The 20,391-nt window shown below is 35.3% G+C and overlaps 1 protein-coding gene across 3 annotated transcripts in view; it reads right to left on the minus strand.

The window, feature by feature from the left end:
- fgfr1a (fibroblast growth factor receptor 1a) overlaps positions 1–20,391 on the minus strand; it is an 82,875-nt gene that overhangs the window by 22,753 nt on the left and 39,731 nt on the right. For 2 of the 3 annotated variants that reach the window (XM_052094934.1, XM_052094933.1), the window contains exons 5-8: positions 19,001–19,173; positions 13,101–13,224; positions 8,349–8,539; positions 4,097–4,241 (exon numbers count right to left, since the gene is read on the minus strand). In XM_052094934.1, coding sequence (XP_051950894.1) covers positions 4,097–4,241; positions 8,349–8,539; positions 13,101–13,224; positions 19,001–19,173 — 633 coding nt within the window. Of the gene's footprint in view, positions 1–4,096; positions 4,242–6,009; positions 6,161–8,348; positions 8,540–13,100; positions 13,225–19,000; positions 19,174–20,391 lie in introns of all 3 variants that reach the window. The other variant, XM_052094932.1, reaches the window with a different exon arrangement.

Genomic DNA, 20,391 nt, shown 5'->3' on the forward strand with positions numbered 1-20,391 from the left:
CGAGACTCATCAGACCAGGCAACATTTTTCCAGTCTTCAACTGTCCAATTTTGGTGAGCTCTTGCAAATTGTAGCCTCTTTTTCCTATTTGTAGTGGAGATGAGTGGTACCCGGTGGGGTCTTCTGCTGTTGTAGCCCATCCGCCTCAAGGTTGTCACCTTAAAGGTGCACTCAGAAATCACCTTTCTTTCCCATTCTGACATTCAGTTTGGAGTTCAGGAGATTGTCTTGACCAGGACCACACCCCTAAATGCATTGAAGCAACTGCCATGTGATTGGTTGATTTGATAATTGCATTAATGAGAAATTGAACAGGTGTTCCTAATAATCCTTTAGGTGAGTGTATATACACACACACATAATTGCATGCACACTGTCAATTCTTTGTTAAACCACAACACACTTATGCACACACATGCACAAATAAAAAACACAAAACCCAACAAAAACACAAATCTGAAGAGCAAAAAACAGAGCCTTTCACATGACTGGCACATTGCATGGAACACAAACTCCTATTGTAGCATCATAATTACTTCTTTCATGGATCAGGTTTCACAGCGCATTCTTCTGCTTATGTGACAAGCTGAAGGAAACCACTGCTCATGATACTTGGCAGCTCACACTTGTCGATTAGGCCAAAAAACAGCCTTATGTAAACTCATATGAGCCATTACATTTGCAACCCAAATACAAATGGAAATGGAGAGGAATGGCTAATCTGGGTGGGTAGACAAAATCTGAGAGGCTGTGCATTTCAGTATAAATGGAAAGTTAGGTTATGGGGCTAAAATTACACGAGAAGCCTGAATAATAAAGATATATCCTAAGCTATTTGGTTGCTTTTTGCCCCAAGGCTCTGGTTCATAATACTGGGTTTCATTCACACAATGCATGCACACAAAAGCTGCTATTGTATACATTTTCACACAGCACACAACAAATCAAAACACATGCAAATGCATTTCATTGACAAACTCTACTCCACTTTCCTTTCTCATTTAATGACTAAATGAAAAATCAAATAAAGTATATATAAAGCTAAAATGTTCCTGAGTTACCACACTTGTGTAATGGTTTTTGCAGTAAGAGTTAGGCCCACATTTAGCAGATTGTCTTTTCCTCTTGCAGCATGCAAATACAAGAAGATCAACATTCAACATTGAGAATTAAAAATAGTTTTAATTCTCAATGTTGAATGTTTCAAAATCACAAATACCTCAAAGCACACTTTGCGTACAAGGCTTTGTCTGATGAGCATTTTATAAATTGAATCCATTAAAAAACTGAATCGATCTGAACTCCAGGTGAGGTATTTATCAGACCAAACCCAAGGAGGACATGTCCCTTTAAGTTCCCCCAGATGTCAACATTAAAGGAATACTTCACTCAAAATTAAGGTCAAGTAAATGATGACTGAATTTTCATTTTAGGTGAACTATCCCTTTACCACTCCTTGGGACGCTTGTCCAGAGTTCAGGCATGCAGAGTAGTTAATTAGGAACAGGTTAATCTTGAAAAACAAGGAAAAAGGATTTTATAATTGAAAGAAGTGATAAAATGGAAACAAAGCTTTATCAAACCACAAGCCACAATGTATCACCTGTTCTCAGTTGTTATGTTATGCTTTACATAACTTAAGTACATTGTGAGAACAATGGTTGCAATTTGCTATGACTAACTGGGAAACTTAAAATGTTTCTTTTGAGATTGTGGGTGGTTTGGCTTTGCGGGTTACACTTTTCTAAAGCAGTGTTTCTCAACTGGTGGGTCACAAACAATAAAATGCACCTTACGTTATGACCGTATACTGTATAGTTTGGAGAGCAAATTGGTATTTTGGCTTGTCAAATTAGGCAGATGTCAAAATAGACAGGTTGGTTAACACCCCTTGAAAACCATGAACAAAACTACGCAGCGGTCTCAAGGTCACGTGCAGCAAGAATAATCATGGTTTATGCCAAACTAAAATGTGTTTTTGAGTGATGAATAACTGTCTTCCGAAAGCACAAACACATTCAATTTAAAGAGATATTTCAAAACAAAAATTGTCAAGTTTCCTATTCAGCCTATGACATGTTATTCATTTTATATAATTTTGGGCCTATGCAGTTCATCGTAATATTAATACATTTAGTAACACTTTACAATTAAAAATTAATTAACAGTAAGTTAACAACGTTTATTAACATGAACTAACTATGAACAATACTTTTTCAGCACTTATCTACTGTTAATTTCAACAAACTCATACATTTTAAAAAATGCATTTTACATTAATGCACTATGAACTAACATGAACACAATGAACAATTGCATTTTTATTGATAAACATTAACAAAGATTAATCAATTATGTAAAAATATAGTTTTTAGTTCATAATACCTAATGCATTTACTAATGATCACAAATGAACCTCATTGTAATTTGTTACCATAAATTTCAATGATTCATATGTACGATAAACTGTTGGGCTGCCACTTAATGTCCACGAAAACAACAACCTATGGTATGTACTCTAAGTTCCATATGGCACCATCTAGTGGTTATTTGTGAAAATAAATGTGGTTTCAATGTTTCAATCAATCTATATAATATGGCGGTAAACTTGTGTGAAAAGTGACTCTTAATGTTGGGATAAATTACTTGTTTTAATGAAGTCAAATTGACAGTAATGATTATATTGGTACTAATATTTTAGAATGAGTATTTGCTGAATACTGTATAGGCAACTTGTGCTTGGTTAAAATTTTGTATATTATTTTATTGAAAAACCCTCATGAATCCATTCCATTCCATTCATGCCCGCCACAAAAAAATTCAATAGAATCAGGGAGCTTTGAAAATTCTGACATATACGTTTTATAAGATATATATATATATATATATGAACTAATATTTCTGTGTATTTTCATATATGCAGCCCACTCTGTCTTTATAAAGATCTAATTATCTTACATTACAAGCTATTATGATGTCATCTTACCATAAGTTCCTGAGACCCAGCAAAATAGTTTTACAGAACATTTTATTCAAAAGTTAAAGTTAAAATTAAAACTAAAATTGTCAATTTCCGATGCCTTTGACATGTTATTAATTTGAAATATTGTTGAGCCTATGCAGTTCATTGTAATATTGATATATGCGGTAACGCTTTACAATAAGATAGTATTCATTAACATTCGTTAACTACATTTATTAACATGAACTAACAATGAACAATACTTTTCCAGCACTTACTGTATCAATCTCGGTTAATGTTAATTTCAACAAAGTAATAAAAAAAAAGGTCAATGTTGTATATGTTAACATTAATGCATTATTAACAAACATGAATACAAATTTTATTTATAAACATGAACAAAGATTAATTAATGCTGTAGAATATAATGTTCATTGTAGTTAATAATACTTAATGCATTTACTAATGTTAACAAATGGAACCATATTGTAAAATGTTACCATAAATTTCAATCCTTCATATTAAGGACAGTTTTGTTTACTTTTGTATGATAAACTGTTGGGTTGCAACTTGATGTCCACGAAAATGTAAAAACATATTTTGAATCCAAAATTGTCAATTTTCCTATTCAGCCCCTTGACAAATTTAAATGTTTGATTTTCAGGACATTTTTGTCTACTTTTGCAAGAAAATATTTTTTATAAGGTGTAGGTTTGCTGCTTGATGTCCAGTAAAAAATGTTGGACCAGAGCAAAACCAATTGAGAATCACTGATCTAAAAGAGAAAGGAAACATGTCATTTTACCATGTTTCACCAAATGTCTGTCAACAAATGAAGAGCAAAACCACAAAGCAGAAACACAGGGCTTAAAGAATAGTGCTGTTCACAGAGATCAAGTATTCTGCAATTTGCTATAGAACCATTGCATATAAGCACAAAAGCTAGTGTTTCCTAGAGACTTAAACATAATAGCTTATGCTTTCCACAAAATCAAACCATAGTATGTTTGATCTAATGGAAAACATTGGTGCCACACTGCAGTAGTTTGACTGAATTTGACCCAAAGTGTGAACTGCTGTTGTTAGACAGAGAGAAACCATAAACCAAAAGAGCACCAAAAGAACCACAGATACCTTTATAGACAGTCAACCATGCAGAGTGATGGGAGTGGCCGATAGAATTCCCAGCCAAGCAGGTGTACTCCCCAGCGTCCTCTAAAGACACATTCCTGATCTGCAGTACCTCCATCTCCTTATCCGTGGTGTTGACGCCTGCCGTCTAAACAAAAGAACCATAGGATGAAGCCGGAATGCTCCAGGAAAAAGCACCAGAGGAGAGAGAGGCATAGAGTAAAAGAGTTAAAAGAGTAAACAGGACTGTTCCCTGATTGGAAGTGGATCCTTCGATGACCCTGCTGATAGACGTTCAGTTAGTTAGAGGATAGAGCGCATTGCTCCACCTGCTAGAGACCCAACACCTGAGGATGAGTCATTAGACAGGAGGGTGAAATCCACCCACCTCACAACCCTAATGTCCATCTCCACATGCACAAGATAGGCCACATGGAACATTGCCCAGCAGAAACTGTAAAGAATCGCACTTTCTTACACAGGAGGACTAAACATTAGAGAAGAAGATACAAAGTGATTGAAAAAGAAGTCTTGTCAAAGAATGAGTGGATGTAAGTGTAGGGATGTCAAAAGAACTAGTACTTTGGTACCAAGTCGATACAATATTTTTTTTAAATTAAAATAATTATATTTTATTATTCTTTTAGCATTTTTTAGCACTTAAATGTTGTTAAGAGTGTATCACAGTGTACAATACATAGTTTCCTGTTGCCAGTAGGTGGCACTATGACTATAACTGAATATTGGCACATAGATGTATTCAGGTTGGGACTATTATCAAACATTTGAAGTTTGGGGCAGATCGGACATTGTATGTATGAGTTATAACAACTTCCTGTTTCATGGCGAAACATCAAATTTGTCAGACTGTCACGGCCACAGCGTGCAGTGAAAACTCAAAAGCTTTGCAATTTAGCATCGCCAATGCCTTAATATGAAGCAGATCTAATGAAATATCTAGGAGGAGTTTGTTAAAGTACGAGGCCTGGAAATGGCAAAAACAGCAAAAATTGAAGAGAAAAATCTAAATGAATGACTTCCTGTTGAGTTTAGGGCATGGGTCCAAGATACTTTTTTTTAGGTATTGGGATGTTACACATGTGTACCGATTTTCATACATTTTCGAAAGTTTAAAGGTGGCGCTATTGAGCAATTTTACCACACCTAATTCCGAAACCCATATCAGATGTACATTTTCACCACTTCTGATGTGTGTGTAAATTTTTATGAGTTTTCGAATATGTTTAGGCCCTCAAAAATGCGATTAATTTAGGAAAAAATAATAAAGTCCTAGAAGAACAATAGGGTTCTCGCAACATTGGTGCTCAGGCCCTAATAATGAGTTAACTGGCATAGTTGTGATTGCTGTGATATCGAAATTGGTATAGAGATTAATTATCTTTATTTTTGGTATTGAAATATAAGTATTTTGACAACCCTACATGGAAGGAAGACAGACAACAGTTTTTAATGGTCATGGATCAAAGTAGTCCTGAAAAAAAAAAAAAACTGTGAAGCAGACCAAGCCAGAATAAAGCCCTTGAGTGAGGTGAAGGAATTAAAACAGACACGTTTTCAAGATGCCACTGAAATGCCTTTGAAGGGCAAGAGAAGCCAAGTAATCCTTCAATAGGGCATGAAACACACCCTTATTAGGTGGGTAAAGTGTTGCACAAGGATGAAGAGAAGGAAGCTATCCAGTATAAACAAAAGCCAAAATACTTCCAGTTACTCTGCTGGGATTTTCCATGGCGTCATTTATAGCAAGAGGCACCACAGAAATAAAAAACGGAGCGACGGAGAGGGAAGATTTGTCATGGTCACCTATAAGTCAGTTACTCAACCTCTGTCTAGCCATGTATGTCTGTTTAGTCTGCACTAAAGAATCTGTCTCTGTAGTAGGGCACATGTGTTACCTTGGTAGGGGTGTTTAATGACGGTGAGCCATGCTGATTGGTTGGCTTGGCCTATATAATTGGACACTTTACATATATATTCCCCACTTTCTTCTTCGGTCACGTTGTACAGCGTCAAGACCTGTGAGTCCGAGCTGTTGACCCCAGAATGCTGCGGAGGTCAAACATATGTCAGAGGTCAAAAAATGTTTCACTGTGATTCCAATGTTGCTGTAGGACACCAGTGTGACCTTGTTAGAACTCAATGAGTGAAATAGATTATAACAGTTTGCCACAAATATTAAGACACATATTTTCCAGAAAAGCTGTTCCCGTTACATCTCCTGAGGTTCTCTGTCCAGAGGTAAAAGTTAATAGTTTGAGGGAATTACAAGTAAAACAAAGTCACAGAAATAAATTCTGGACATGCACATTTAACAGTGTCAAAAGCTTACAAAAAGTGAAAGAACTGTTCACAAAAAATTAATTTAACTTATTACAGTTTGCAAAAACAAAACCATTTTTTTTTTATATATATCCACTTACCAATATCATCCTTATGAATATCGTAAACTCTGATTTGTTACAATGTTATTATGTGATCACAGATATGACATATTTAACTGTAATTGACATGAAAATAGTACATTGTAACTGACATATGCTGGGTTTCCATCCAACTATATTTATGCAAATGTAAAATTTGCTCTTTAGAAAACCAAAATGGAAATGCATGATATGCACATAAACTCTTAAAATTTGCTTGAACATTTATACATTAGGCAGAGGGGTTTCACATACGTCAAAATGTGCTTTAAAGGTGCACTCTGTCTTTGTGTCATCTTTAACTTACACTGACACCTAGCGGCTTGGATGCTGCATTATTTAAAATCAATAGATTTCAGATGCCATTGCAGAAATGTAATATTCACAGTCAGCCATGATTACTTTAATCAATGAGTGAAAGTGTCAAATAACAGGACGGTTACTGAGATTAAGCGAGTTGTATTCTGCCGGTCATGTGATTCTAACATGGCAGCCCCCATGTGCGGACCCTCTCCATGTAGAATAAAACAGCTTTTATAAGGTTACTGATATGACTGGAGTCTTAATTTTAAAGTGACAGCACATGATTTCCTACATATATTGCTAAATTACAATTCATGTCTTAGGGAGTTAAAATATTTGAATGAGGAAGAAATGACTGACTGCACCTTTAAGGTGAAGGAAAGGTTATTCCAAAAACAATGACATGTTCCCGATCTGATCAGCTGCACATATGTGGCGCTCACCAAATGAACGTGACAGGTTAACAACACGGAGACTGATATAATAGACAGCGGTAATATTCCCAGTACAATTGTACACAGTGTGATTGTAGCTCAGCTTTGTCCATCATGCAGGTATACACTGGATAAAGACCATAACTGGCCTCGCCGTTCTGGTTCCCTGGTCTGGGATTCGAACTCGCGAACTCCAGGGGTGGTAGTCAGTGTCTTTACTCGCTGAGCTACACAGGCCCCCGGGTTTATTCGATTTTAATTTATTTTACATTTACAACTCTGTTGATAACATCCCCCTGTGCGCAATAGTACATTTTTCTTGCACAGCTTTGTTTCCTATAATGAAAAGAACTTGGATTTCTCAAACCAGGTCGCCTTGCATTCTAATAAAGAACATACAATTTGAATCATGTTGGAATACATTAAAAAAGTTGATCAAATCGAATTTTCCATAAGTTTGATTGAAATCGCCATATCGACCAGCCCTACAAAAGCTCTAAAAGGGATAGTTCACCCAAAAATGAAAATACTCTCATGATTTACTCAATAATCCATGACTCCAGTGGTACATCATCTATCTTCAGAAGCGATAGATGCGGGTGAGAAACAGATAGAAATTTAAGTCCTTTTTTTACTCTAAATCTCCACTTTCACTTTTACATCTGAAAGCCACCTGTTGTGCCTGTTTAGTTTCACCTTCACATCTGAGAATGAAAGTGAATGTGGAGATTTAAAGTAAAAAAGGACTTACATTTTGATCTGTTTCTCACCCACACCTATCAAATCACTTCTGAAGATATTGATTTAAACAATGCAGTCTTAAGGATTACTTTTATGTTGCCTTTATATTATTTGTTGTCCCCTCAAAATGACCAGTGTTTGCTTCTATTTTATAATTCAGGATGTATTATGCTTTTTATGGGCCAGTTAATTTCCTTTCCTTCCTATGATTTATCTTCATCCAAAATAGTAACCAAAACAGCAAGCAAATTGAATTTCGCTTAGTTGTTGTTAAACGTTATCTTTATAATTAATTTAGGTCCATCTTAGACAGATAAAGAACAACATTGTTTTTACCTTCAAGATCCGAACGTAAGGCAGTCCATCAGGGCCCACTCTACTGCTGTTCACCTCAATGTGTTTCAGCCACTGGATATGAGGCTGAGGATCACTGAAGACTTTACACTCAAACTCCACGTCACTTCCCACCACTGCTGTACGGTTAGCAGGCAACCCAGCCTGAAGGATTGGCCTGTGTGGTGAACGCTCTATTAAACACACAAACACACAGTTAGTGAGGTGGCAATACTAATACATTAAAGGTGAACTCAAGTCATTTTTTCCTCATTAAAAAAGTTTAACACCCTAAGACATGAATTGTAATTTTCCAATATATGTAGGAAATCACGAGCACTCACATTAAAATGAATCCAGTCATATCAGTAACCTTATAAAAGCGGTTTTATTCTACATGGAGAGGGTCCACACATGGGGGCTGCCATGTTAGAATCACATGACCAGCTGAATACTACTCACTCTCAGTAACCGTCCTGTTATTTGACACTTTCACTCACTGATTAAAGTAATCATGGCTAACTGTAAATACTAAATTTCTATAGTGGCATCTGAAACTGAAATCTATTGATTTTAAATTAAATTGCTGCAATTTGGTGAAAATGAGTGGTAATGTTATTTGAAGCCACTTCCTGTGCCATTAGGTTTTTTAAACAGAGGCAGAAAGTTTTAACAGTGAACAGTAACTAACCTCAGTACTCAACAGGGGCGTCCAAGTTACTTTTTTTCTCCCCAGTTTGGAATGGCCAATTCCCAATGTGCTCTAAGTCCGGGTGGCGGAGGATGAATCTCAGTTGCCTCCGCGTCTGAGACCGTCATTCCGCGCATCTTATCAAGTGTATTATTGAGCACGTTACCACGAAGACATAGCGCACGTGGAGGCTTCACACTAATCTCTGCGGCATCCACACACAACTCACCACGCGCCCCACCGAGAGCGAGAACCACATTATAGCGAGCACGAGGAGGTTACCCCATGTGACTCTACCCTCCGTAGCAACCGGGCCAATTTGGTTGCTTAGGATACCCAGCTGGAGTCACTCATCACACCCTGGATTTGAACTCGTGACTCCAGGGGTGGTACTCAGCATCTTTAGTTGCTGAGCTCCACAGGCCCGACTGAGTTACTTGTAAATATCTGCGCGATTAAGCTATAAATATGCTGAAAGTTTAACTTACTTTGACTTGCTCTGCAACATTATCTTCTAACTGTTGTTCCATCATGACAGAAGTTGACCTAAAACCGAAAACTGACTGTAGAACACAGTTTACTCTAATGTGTGCTATAGCTCCCCTTGTGGCAATGCTGAGAATTGCACTTTTGTTGCATTACGAATTGCTCTCGGACACGTTTCGGAATGCAGTGACATGTCTTTGCATAGCTATAAGTGCTCCCATTCTTGCATAGCAATATCAGTAAACTTTACACAAATGTATGTTTTGCGATTGTGCGCAAATGCAGGGTAAGAGTTCATTGTGAGTAAGGGTGAGTGTCTGAGTATGCATTAGAAATGTAAAGTGTGGCTTTTCATGAATGTGTATTATTGTTGTGTGCAAATGATGTCACAATGGGCTTTCATCTACAAGGGTGTGGCACTGATTTACTGACTACTTAATGAAAGCATCAATCAAGTCGACGTCAACCCATCATTGTTCTGAATTACTTTATTCCAAATACTCTGATCTCATCTTGAGCCACTAACCGAGTCTCTAACTCATCCACGGCATCAAGTAAACAATTTATCTTTTCAATGAATCATTTAACACGCACCATCAACGGCATGCAAATGTCTGTCCTTGACGCACACGTGCCCATAGACACTCACACGCAAGGTGTAAAGTCACCCATTACCTCAGTTCATTTCAGTGAAGTAATGGTAACCATTAGTGGTGCTGTGCCGAACCATTAGCTACATGGTAAACAACAGCTATTTGCATCTGACTGATTCAAGTAAACACTGAAGCACTTCTGCAAACCTCCCTTGGGGATCATTTGCCATCAACTGTGATGGCTAAAAACGAAAATCGATTTAATCAAAGGCTTAGCCATAAATCACTGAAATTAAGCTAGTGGGAGAAGACTAACACAAAATTGTCTCCAACCAAGAAATGCCAAATGAGGGATTTAGCAGCACTTGGATAAAGATAGCATTTATATCAAACTAACTTTCAAAATGTAGAGGTTAGACCTATCCTTGTCATTCTTTTCTTGCTGAATTCAAATTGCACAGAATTCTCAAATTCTGTAGTTCTGATCTGGAAACTGTACCACATTAGTTTTTTGAATGTGATTATGCAAATGATTTATGGAAATAAGAATCTGTGCTTGTTTTCACAACTATTTATTGTTGAAGTTAAACACAAAATGTAAGGGTAATGCTTCTTAAGCCAAATTTGAGACTTTTTAAAATAAAATGTTTTATGAATCCCTGGGCTCTACTTCTTATAAGTAAAAACATCAAAACATCTCTTCTATTGAAAATAATAGTTGGCTTACTTGAAATGTAACTTTATAATGGTGTTTTATTGTATTTATAAAAATCTGAATTATATATTGAATATGTATTTGTAGATATATTGTAGATTGTTATAAATCCAACTATATATTTATAATTCCAGAATATAGTTATTAATCAGAATATATAGTTATAAATCCAAGTATATATTTATAATTTCTGAATATATAGTTATTAATCAGAATATATTGTTATAAATCCAAGTATATATTTATAATTCCTGAATATATAGTTATTAATCAGAATATATAGTTATAAATCCAACTATATATTTATAATTCCTGAATATATAGTTATTAATCGGAATATATAGTTATAAATCCAACTATATATTTATAATTCCTGAATATATAGTTATTAATCGGAATATATAGTTATAAATCCAAGTATATATTTATAATTCCTGAATATATAGTTATTAATCGGAATATATAGTTATAAATCCAAGTATATATTTATAATTTCTGAATATATAGTTATTAATCGGAATATATTGTTATAAATCCATGTATATATTTATAATTCCTGAATATATAGTTATTAATCGGAATATATTGTTATAAATCCAACTATATATTTATAATTCCTGAATATATAGTTATTAATCGGAATATATAGTTATAAATCCAACTATATATTTATAATTCCTGAATATATAGTTATTAATCGGAATATATAGTTATAAATCCAACTATATATTTATAATTCCTGAATATATAGTTATTAATCGGAATTTATAGTTATAAATCCAAGTATATATTTATAATTCCTGAATATATAGTTATTAATCGGAATATATTGTTATAAATCCAAGTATATATTTATAATTCCTGAATATATAGTTATTAATCGGAATATATTGTTATAAATCCAAGTATATATTTATAATTCCTGAATATATAGTTATTAATCGGAATATATAGTTATAAATCCAACTATATATTTATAATTCCTGAATATATAGTTATTAATCGGAATATATTGTTATAAATCCAACTATATATTTATAATTCCTGAATATATAGTTATTAATCGGAATTTATAGTTATAAATCCAAGTATATATTTATAATTCCTGAATATATAGTTATTAATCGGAATATATTGTTATAAATCCAACTATATATTTATAATTCCTGAATATATAGTTATTAATCGGAATTTATAGTTATAAATCCAAGTATATATTTATAATTCCTGAATATATAGTTATTAATCGGAATATATAGTTATAAATCCAACTATATATTTATAATTCCTGAATATATAGTTATTAATCGGAATATATTGTTATAAATCCAACTATATATTTATAATTCCTGAATATATAGTTATTAATCAGAATATATAGTTATAAATCCAACTATATATTTATAATTTCTGAATATATAGTTATTAATCAGAATATATAGTTATAAATCCAACTATATATTTATAATTCCTGAAAATATAGTTATTAATCAGAATATATAGTTATAAATCCAACTATATATTTATAATTCCTGAATATATAGTTATTAATCAGAATATATTGTTATAAATCCAAGTATATATTTATAATTCCTGAATATATAGTTATTAATCAGAATATATTGTTATAAATCCAACTATATATTTATAATTTCTGAATATATAGTTATTAATCAGAATATATTGTTATAAATACAACTATATATTTATAATTTCTGAATATATAGTTATTAATCAGAATATATTGTTATAAATACAACTATATATTTATAATTCCTGAATATATAGTTATTAATCAGAATATATTGTTATAAATCCAACTATATATTTATAATTCCTGAATATATAGTTATTAATCAGAATATATTGTTATAAATCCAACTATATATTTATAATTCCTGAATATATAGTTATTAATCAGAATTTATAGTTATAAATCCAAGTATATATTTATAATTCCTGAATATATAGTTATTAATCAGAATATATAGTTATAAAGATATATTCCATTTTTACATTTATATATTCAGAATATATAACAATATATATTCATAATTTATATTATGATTTCGTGTGCGAACCCCCCGCAATAATAATTATATAATATAATACAATATAATTACTAAAAGTTCTATTTTATCTTTGTAATAATTTTTTTATGTTGTTTAGGCTGGCTTCTTGCAATATCAATGTTCCCTAAACAAGTTGTAAATAGAATCAAAATACAAACATTAAAAAGTTGAAGAGCTACAACAGGAAATAAGACTGACCGACTACGTCCAGTTGGTAGGTGTGGTTGATGCTCCCGTATTTGTTCTCCACCAGACAGGTGTAGTTGCCTTTGTCTGACGGCACTACTGACTCCATTATGATGGTCCACATGTGCTCTCGAACCTGTGCAATGAAAAAATATGCATGGTTTACTTCAGGATCTGGATAGATTTATAACATACATGTATCTGCAAGTGCAGCATTACACATCCGTTCAAAATGTCCAAGTTCTATGTATCCCTCACACCTTGCATGAACATTTGATTAAATATTTTGGCTGATTCGATGATGCTTTCAGCCACCAATAGAGTTCTTGGTTCTGTTAAACAAGTCTTAACGTATTTGCATTTAGATGCATTTCAGATGCTCCTTACAGTACATTCAATGTATTCAATTGTCAGCATGTGTGTTCCCTGGGAATCAAGCCTTGGTGTTGCATTTTAGCTGAAAGAACAATATTTAAATTCACACAGAAAAAGTGTGCAAATTCAGTCTGAGACTATATATACCAGTAAAATAACCTCACAATATATAAACTGTTGACTACATTAAATTATTAAAGATGAAATCTTCTTTCAGCCCAACATATAAAAGCAGAAATTTGCTGAAAGCATTAGAGGTCTGTTTGTCTTTCCCTGATCATTTTGATGAAAGGTTGAGTAAGTACATTGGCAGCAAATCTTCATCAGGTCAGTTTAACATTCAGTCAGGCACAAGATCAGAGCTGTTGAGAACAACATGTTCCATGGAGGAGAGTGGGAAACAAGCCACTAAAACTGGCCTCTTTCAAGCCAAAACCTCTATAAAGTGCTGCTAGCACACATCAAGCTTTAGCACTTTAAAAATGGAATTGTTGGAAGTAATCATTGGGCATTCATAAACACTTAAAGGAATAGCTGACCCTAAAAGGAACTTTCATGTCATTTCAATCTAGGGCTGTGTGACATGGCCGGCTGTGCGACATGGCAGAAAAATGTAATCTTGATTTTTATCAAACTTATGGACGATTCACAATTACATTTTTCAACTTTTAAATGTACATGATTCAAATGGTAAATTCTTTATAATCATTTATATAGAATTATTAGCAACCTGGTTAGAGAAATCCAAGTTCTTTTCATTATAGGAAACAAAGGTGTGCAAGAAAAATGTCTCCGTGGCAACGAGCTCAACAAGCCACGTGATAAGATGCATGGGTTGAAGGTCCCAGACGTGGAGGCAGCTGTGATTCGTCCCCGCCACCTGGATTGAGGCGAATCACTATGCAACCACGAGGACTTAAAAACACATTGGGAATTGGGCATTCTAAATTGGGAGAAAAAGGGGTGAAACCTACCCCCCACCCCCCACCCCAACACACTTTAGAAAGTGTATAGTATATAAAAATATACATTTGTATGTATATTCATAAACCCCTGCAGATAGAGACGTGCCCCCTAGATGTTCACGCTGAGCAGCGATAGGAAATAATTTATAATTATAATTCAATTAACAAAGTTTGTCAAAATGATTGCTTGCCAAATGTTGGCTACAGATGCAGTACACTTGAAACACATGACAGAACAATGCAATAATTTGCGATCTATCTGAATCATCAAGGCAAAAAGAGCAGCGAATGTTTGACTCTCCCATATATATAAAGCCTCTCCATGATTTGAAATGAAGCACAATAACTGTCACGTTACTAACGCTTTTTTATGGGTAAAAAGTAAAGGAGACCGTCCATCAACATGTACACGGCAAGGCCAGTTATGGTCTTTATCCAGTGTATACCTGCATGATGGATGAAGCTGAGCAACAATCACACTGTGTACAATTGTACTGGGAATATTACTGCTGTCTTTTATATCAGTCTCCGCGTTGTTAACCTGTCACGTTCATTTGGTGCGCACCACACATGTGCAGCTGTTCAGAATGGGAGCGGCATTACGACAAGCGCTATGAGGGAGTTAAGGGTGGGGGCCTAAAGTATTCCTTAAAACCTTGCGAGTCTTCTGAAGCCACACAATAGCTTAAAGCTGCCCTCAATAACGTTTGTCTTTGTGTCATCTTGGACTTACACTGACACCTAGTGGCTTGGATGCTGCATCATTTAAAATCAATAGTTTTCAGTTTTAGTATTCACAGTCAGCCATGATTACTTTAATCAGTGAGTGAAAGCGTCAAATAACAGGACGGTTACTGAGATTAAGCGAGTAGTATTCAGCTGGTCATGTGATTCTAACATGGCAGCCCCCATGTGCGGACCCTCTCCATGTAGAATAAAACCACTTTTATAAGGTTACTGATATGCATTTTTCGCATGAACACGCAAGCTGCTGTCAACTAGCTTCAAGATTTTCATTGAAAAATTACTTGGTTGTTTCTCACCAAAATCGTATGCCTTCAGAAGACTTGGAATATGATGCCCAAAGCCGAATGGACAACGTTTAATATACTTTTGGATCCTTAAGCATTAAAGTTTCTATCAACTGCCATTTTATTTAAAGACAAACAAGGATATAAAAAACAATTCTTTTGTGATTTGCAAAAGATAGAAAGTCATGCGAGGTTGCAATGACACGAGAGTGAGTAAATGATTACATAAATCTTTGGTTGAAGTATTCCTTTAAAGTTCAAACAAAGAGTAAGTGACAGAAAACACACTCTGCTATAACAGCCTTATTTCATTACTCTGGCTTTATGAAAGTCAGACTTAAAGGCCTTTAGGTTGGGTATAATTACAGAATTACAGAACCCCAGATGCGATCTGCTACACTCACAGTCTACCTGACTTTTCCACATACACTTCATGTTAATGAACAATTGTCCCAGACTCTTGTTAAACAAAAGAAACAAACTTTGAGAGACAGGGTAGAAAGCTGGGGGGAAGGTGACTCCAAAAAGCAGCAGGGCCCCTCAGCGGAACCCCCCATAACCCCTGGATGTTTGGGTGAATTTATGCATGCATGGTCCTCTTGCAATGGCATGGTATTGAGTGAATGGCACTGACAAAAACAGTCTAAGCTTATTACCTTGTATACTTGTGTGTTTGGATAAAAATTGTGTCAATGCACATGTAATTCTGTGCGTGCTTGCATGTGTGTGTGCATTGCAGTGGCCTCAAACACACTCCAGATGGTAAAGTGTGTATGCGGTAAGGAGGAAGAGGACTAATGCCTCCCAGCTGGGAAACACCTTGATGGGAAACACAGACGGTACAGGTCCACAATGATACCAGCATGAAACTTCACTTTAATCTCATGTGGAAGAGTGTGGAATGGAGTAAATAGATAGTCAAAGAAAGTAAGAAAAAAGAGAAAGTAAAAGCAGAAATTTAATTTTGTTTTTAAAGGTGATGGAATTTATTTTTGAAATACCCACTGGGTAATTGTTTTGCTTTTTTCTAATCTTTTAAACTGAAAGAAATAGTAATAGTATTCAATTATTTTGCATTCATGAGTACCATGTTGAGATCACATGACCAGCTAAATATTAGTCACTTTATATCAATAATTACCAGTTAACTGAATGCTTTTACTTGCACAATATATTAATCGTGGCTAGTCACGAATAGCCCATTAATTTTCAATAAAATACAAAAGTTTTTTGCGTAATGCTGCATCTTTTGGGGCTTTTCCACTGCACGTTACAGCTCGACTCAACTCTGATCGACTTTTGGGGGTTTTCCACTGCACGTTACAGCTCGACTCAACTCTGATCGACTTTTGGGGGTTTTCCACTGCACGTTACAGCTCGACTCAACTCTGATCGACTTTTGGGGGTTTTCCACTGCACGTTACAGCTCGACTCAACTCTGATCGACTTTTGGGGGTTTTCCACTGTGGATAATACCTGGTACTTTTTTTAGTACCACCTCGGTTGAGGTTCCAAGCGAGCCGAGCCGATACTAAATGTGACGTCAAAACCCAACAGATACCCGCCAATACCAGCATCATTACTATAAGCTAGATGGCAGGTTAGCTTACCCATGTGCGTCATCTTTGAGCTAACACAGTGATATCCTCGTCTGCGCTTTGGTGTATGATTTCTCAAACTCTCCTGTTTTTTTTATGTGTCAAATTTGTAATTTGTCTTGCTGCTGTCAGCCTCTTTTGAAACTATGTTTGTTGTCTTGTTGTGAAAAACAGCCACATGGCGAGAATCAAGAACACCATTAATTCATTCATTGCTCCTTTGTTGTGTGTTTGTGTCACGTTTAAGATTATGTCACGGCAGTAGAGGCTGAATTAGCGAGAACGCTTTAGTGGCATTCTTACAGGTTTCTGAAGTGTGTGTATGTGCGTGGAAATGAAAGAGGATACCTAACGTCAAAGGAAAAAGCCATACATCATATCAACAAGTCACCACAACGAAAATAATGAAACAAATGTGGGAGTACAGCAGGAAAAGGGAAAAGCACATATGCTATAAAATATACCCATTTATACACACCAATTTAAAATATCGACAGTCCATCACATCTGTGAATATGTGTTCAAGTACACTGGGGGAATCCCAGAGTTTGACATTAGAGGGAAACCCAACTATGTAAAGTCAAGGAAACAAACACAGAAACAACCCTTGAATATCTGGAAATAAAGTGAAGCAACAGAGAATAAAATAGTGAAGTCCTCCTCAGATTCCATGTTTGCTATTTACACAAGCGTCGCAGGGAACTAATGATGCTGTGACAAAAAGCTGCTTACTTTCAGAGCATTGTGTATATGGGAGGAAAGAAAAAGCCACGAACACTGTGCACGTAAACGGGAATCCGGCTATTCAGCCTTAAGCAGCTTTCTCACAATAAACGGCTTTCTGGTGTCCATGTAAACAATATCTCTGGTTACCTTTAAGCCATGTGCTACAACAGGGATTTTCAAACTAGGGGGCCACAAGGGAGAAAAAAAAGTGTAAAAAATAGAAAGGTATAAAACTTTAACATTTACTGAATTTGACATTATTACTGCTTTAATTATAATTTTTTTGACTTGAGTACATTGGCGATTTAAAAGTGAATTATTTAATTTTGCACAAAACATGTTGTCTTTATAAGATCACATTTACAACGTTTCTTACGAAAATGTAAAAAACCCCAGTGCTACAATATTTCCGAAAAACTAGAGGCACTCTTCTGTTCCCTATTAGAAGACACCAGCATGAAGCAATCAAAACATGATACATGTCTGATTGGTGGTTTGGACCAAGTGTCTTCACTAACATTAAAAAAAAATGTATACGCTTTTTTTTTTTTTTTTACACAAAGATGAATCTCAGTGGATCTCAAAAGCTCAAATGTCACACTAACCAACAACCAAAGAATGAGCTAATCTTTTCCAAAAGTCCAAATATGGCAGATTACAAACATAATAAGAAATGTTACTCCAAATTTTATGATACTGGGCTAAACTAGAACAACTGTGAAACAAATTAAGAGTTTAATAAGTACGAAACAGGATAGCTCTGGTATCGCTAATTATGTGTTGCTAAGGAATCAAAATGTGATTAAAATGTTTTGTTATTTTGGTTCTGTTCAAATGACACCTTGTTTTAATTAGTAAAAGCACAAAGTGAGTCCTGGAGTTCATTCTGGTGTGAGTAGAACCAGTTGCGTAAAATGACTACAGTCAAGCAAAGAGAAGAAACACACAGATCTAGTGTCTGCCTTCCAGGCACGGCTATTCAAATCCTGTCATGCTATATTGAGATGTCTGGAAGACAGATCTGTCGAGGAGGAGGTGCTCTCCTCTGTCTTTCTAACCTCCAAAACGGAGTACGTACCCACCGATAACACATGTAGTATAAAATCTAACAACACACAGTAAATGGTCTGTATTTTAAACTACCGTTGATCTTGTATATTACACAGATACTTTACAATTTCAGTGATGCGCTTTCCGCCACATCCAGGTTCGCTCACCTTGAATCCTCCTATTCGCTGGTCCCTCTTGAACTCTTTGCCGTTCTTGAGCCACTTGAGGGTTGGTGTAGGGTTACCATTGGCTTGGCAACGGAACTTGACAGTTTTGCTAGCTGGAACCGCATGGAGCTTCTTCTCCATCTTATCAGGTTGAGCCCAGACTGGAGGCATCGCTGTGCAACACAGAAAGGGAAGAGTTAATTAAATCATTACAATGAGACCTAAAATGTCACATTTTCAAGATACCTTGTGCAAAAACAAAATAAAAGGGATAGTTAATGGGATAGATGTCAACCTCATGATGTTTCAGACCAGTCTGACCAACTTTCTTCCGTGGAACACAAGGGAACATTTGAAGTTTTGAAGAATATTTTCGCTGCTCTTTTCCATACAACGAATGCAAATAGTGACCAGAAGTTGTCATGTTCCACAAAACAACAACAACAAGACAATAAAAACCATAAAAGACGTGTGAACTCTATTCCAAGTCTCCTGAAGCCATATGACAGCTTTGAGTGAAGAACAGACCAATTTCGGTCCATTTCTTATGCAAAACTATCGTTTTACTTTTAGAAGACTTTGAATATAGCATATGAGCAGTGCTGGGTAAGTTACACAAAATAAGTAACTCCATATTTTTACTTCTATAAAAATATAATCAGATTTCTTTACTGATGACTTAATCTAAAAGTAATCACATTACAAATAATGTTACTTTTGAGTAGGGCTGCAACAACTAATCGATAAAAAAAATCTATAATTAGCGATAATCGAAATCATTGACAACGAATTTCAATAACGATTAGTTGGACATTTGTGGTAAGCACAGAGAAGGCCCGTCACTGACGTCACTTTACAGCCCAGTGCAAAATGTGTCGCATGATGAGACAATGGAGACAAGTTGAAGTGGAACAAACATGACCCAAATTGTCCAGCACATGACAGCACTGTATAAAGACTTAAAAGAAGATTGTAATAAGAATAGAGTTTAATGAGGACCGGTTGCTGCATCAGGTAGCCTACGTTGACGTTCGTGTGCTGTTTTGATGCGTGAGAGTTGTTTCTCTCCAGTCCATCACTTACATTTTACTGCTAATTTCTATGTTTTATAATGTATACATAGTGTGTATTCAACATCAAGCGTGTGTTTCGCTAAACAAGTTGTTTTACCACAAGCGAGTATCCGTTAAACTTGGCTGAGTGAGCGAGCTTGCGCATTCGCTTCAATCAAACCGATCGCAATGGAGAACAGGAGCGCAATCATTTGGACATTGAACATCATACCATGATTTCAGTTTCTGTGTAATCAGTTGTGCAGCTTTTCGTGTTTTTAAAGTGTTTTGGTTTCTCCTCGTGTAATACAGTAAGCACCAGGATGAGACTTTTAAGCA

The sequence above is a fragment of the Xyrauchen texanus genome, chromosome 27 (genome assembly GCF_025860055.1).
Source record: "Xyrauchen texanus isolate HMW12.3.18 chromosome 27, RBS_HiC_50CHRs, whole genome shotgun sequence".
NCBI classification, from domain to species: Eukaryota; Metazoa; Chordata; class Actinopteri; order Cypriniformes; family Catostomidae; genus Xyrauchen; species Xyrauchen texanus.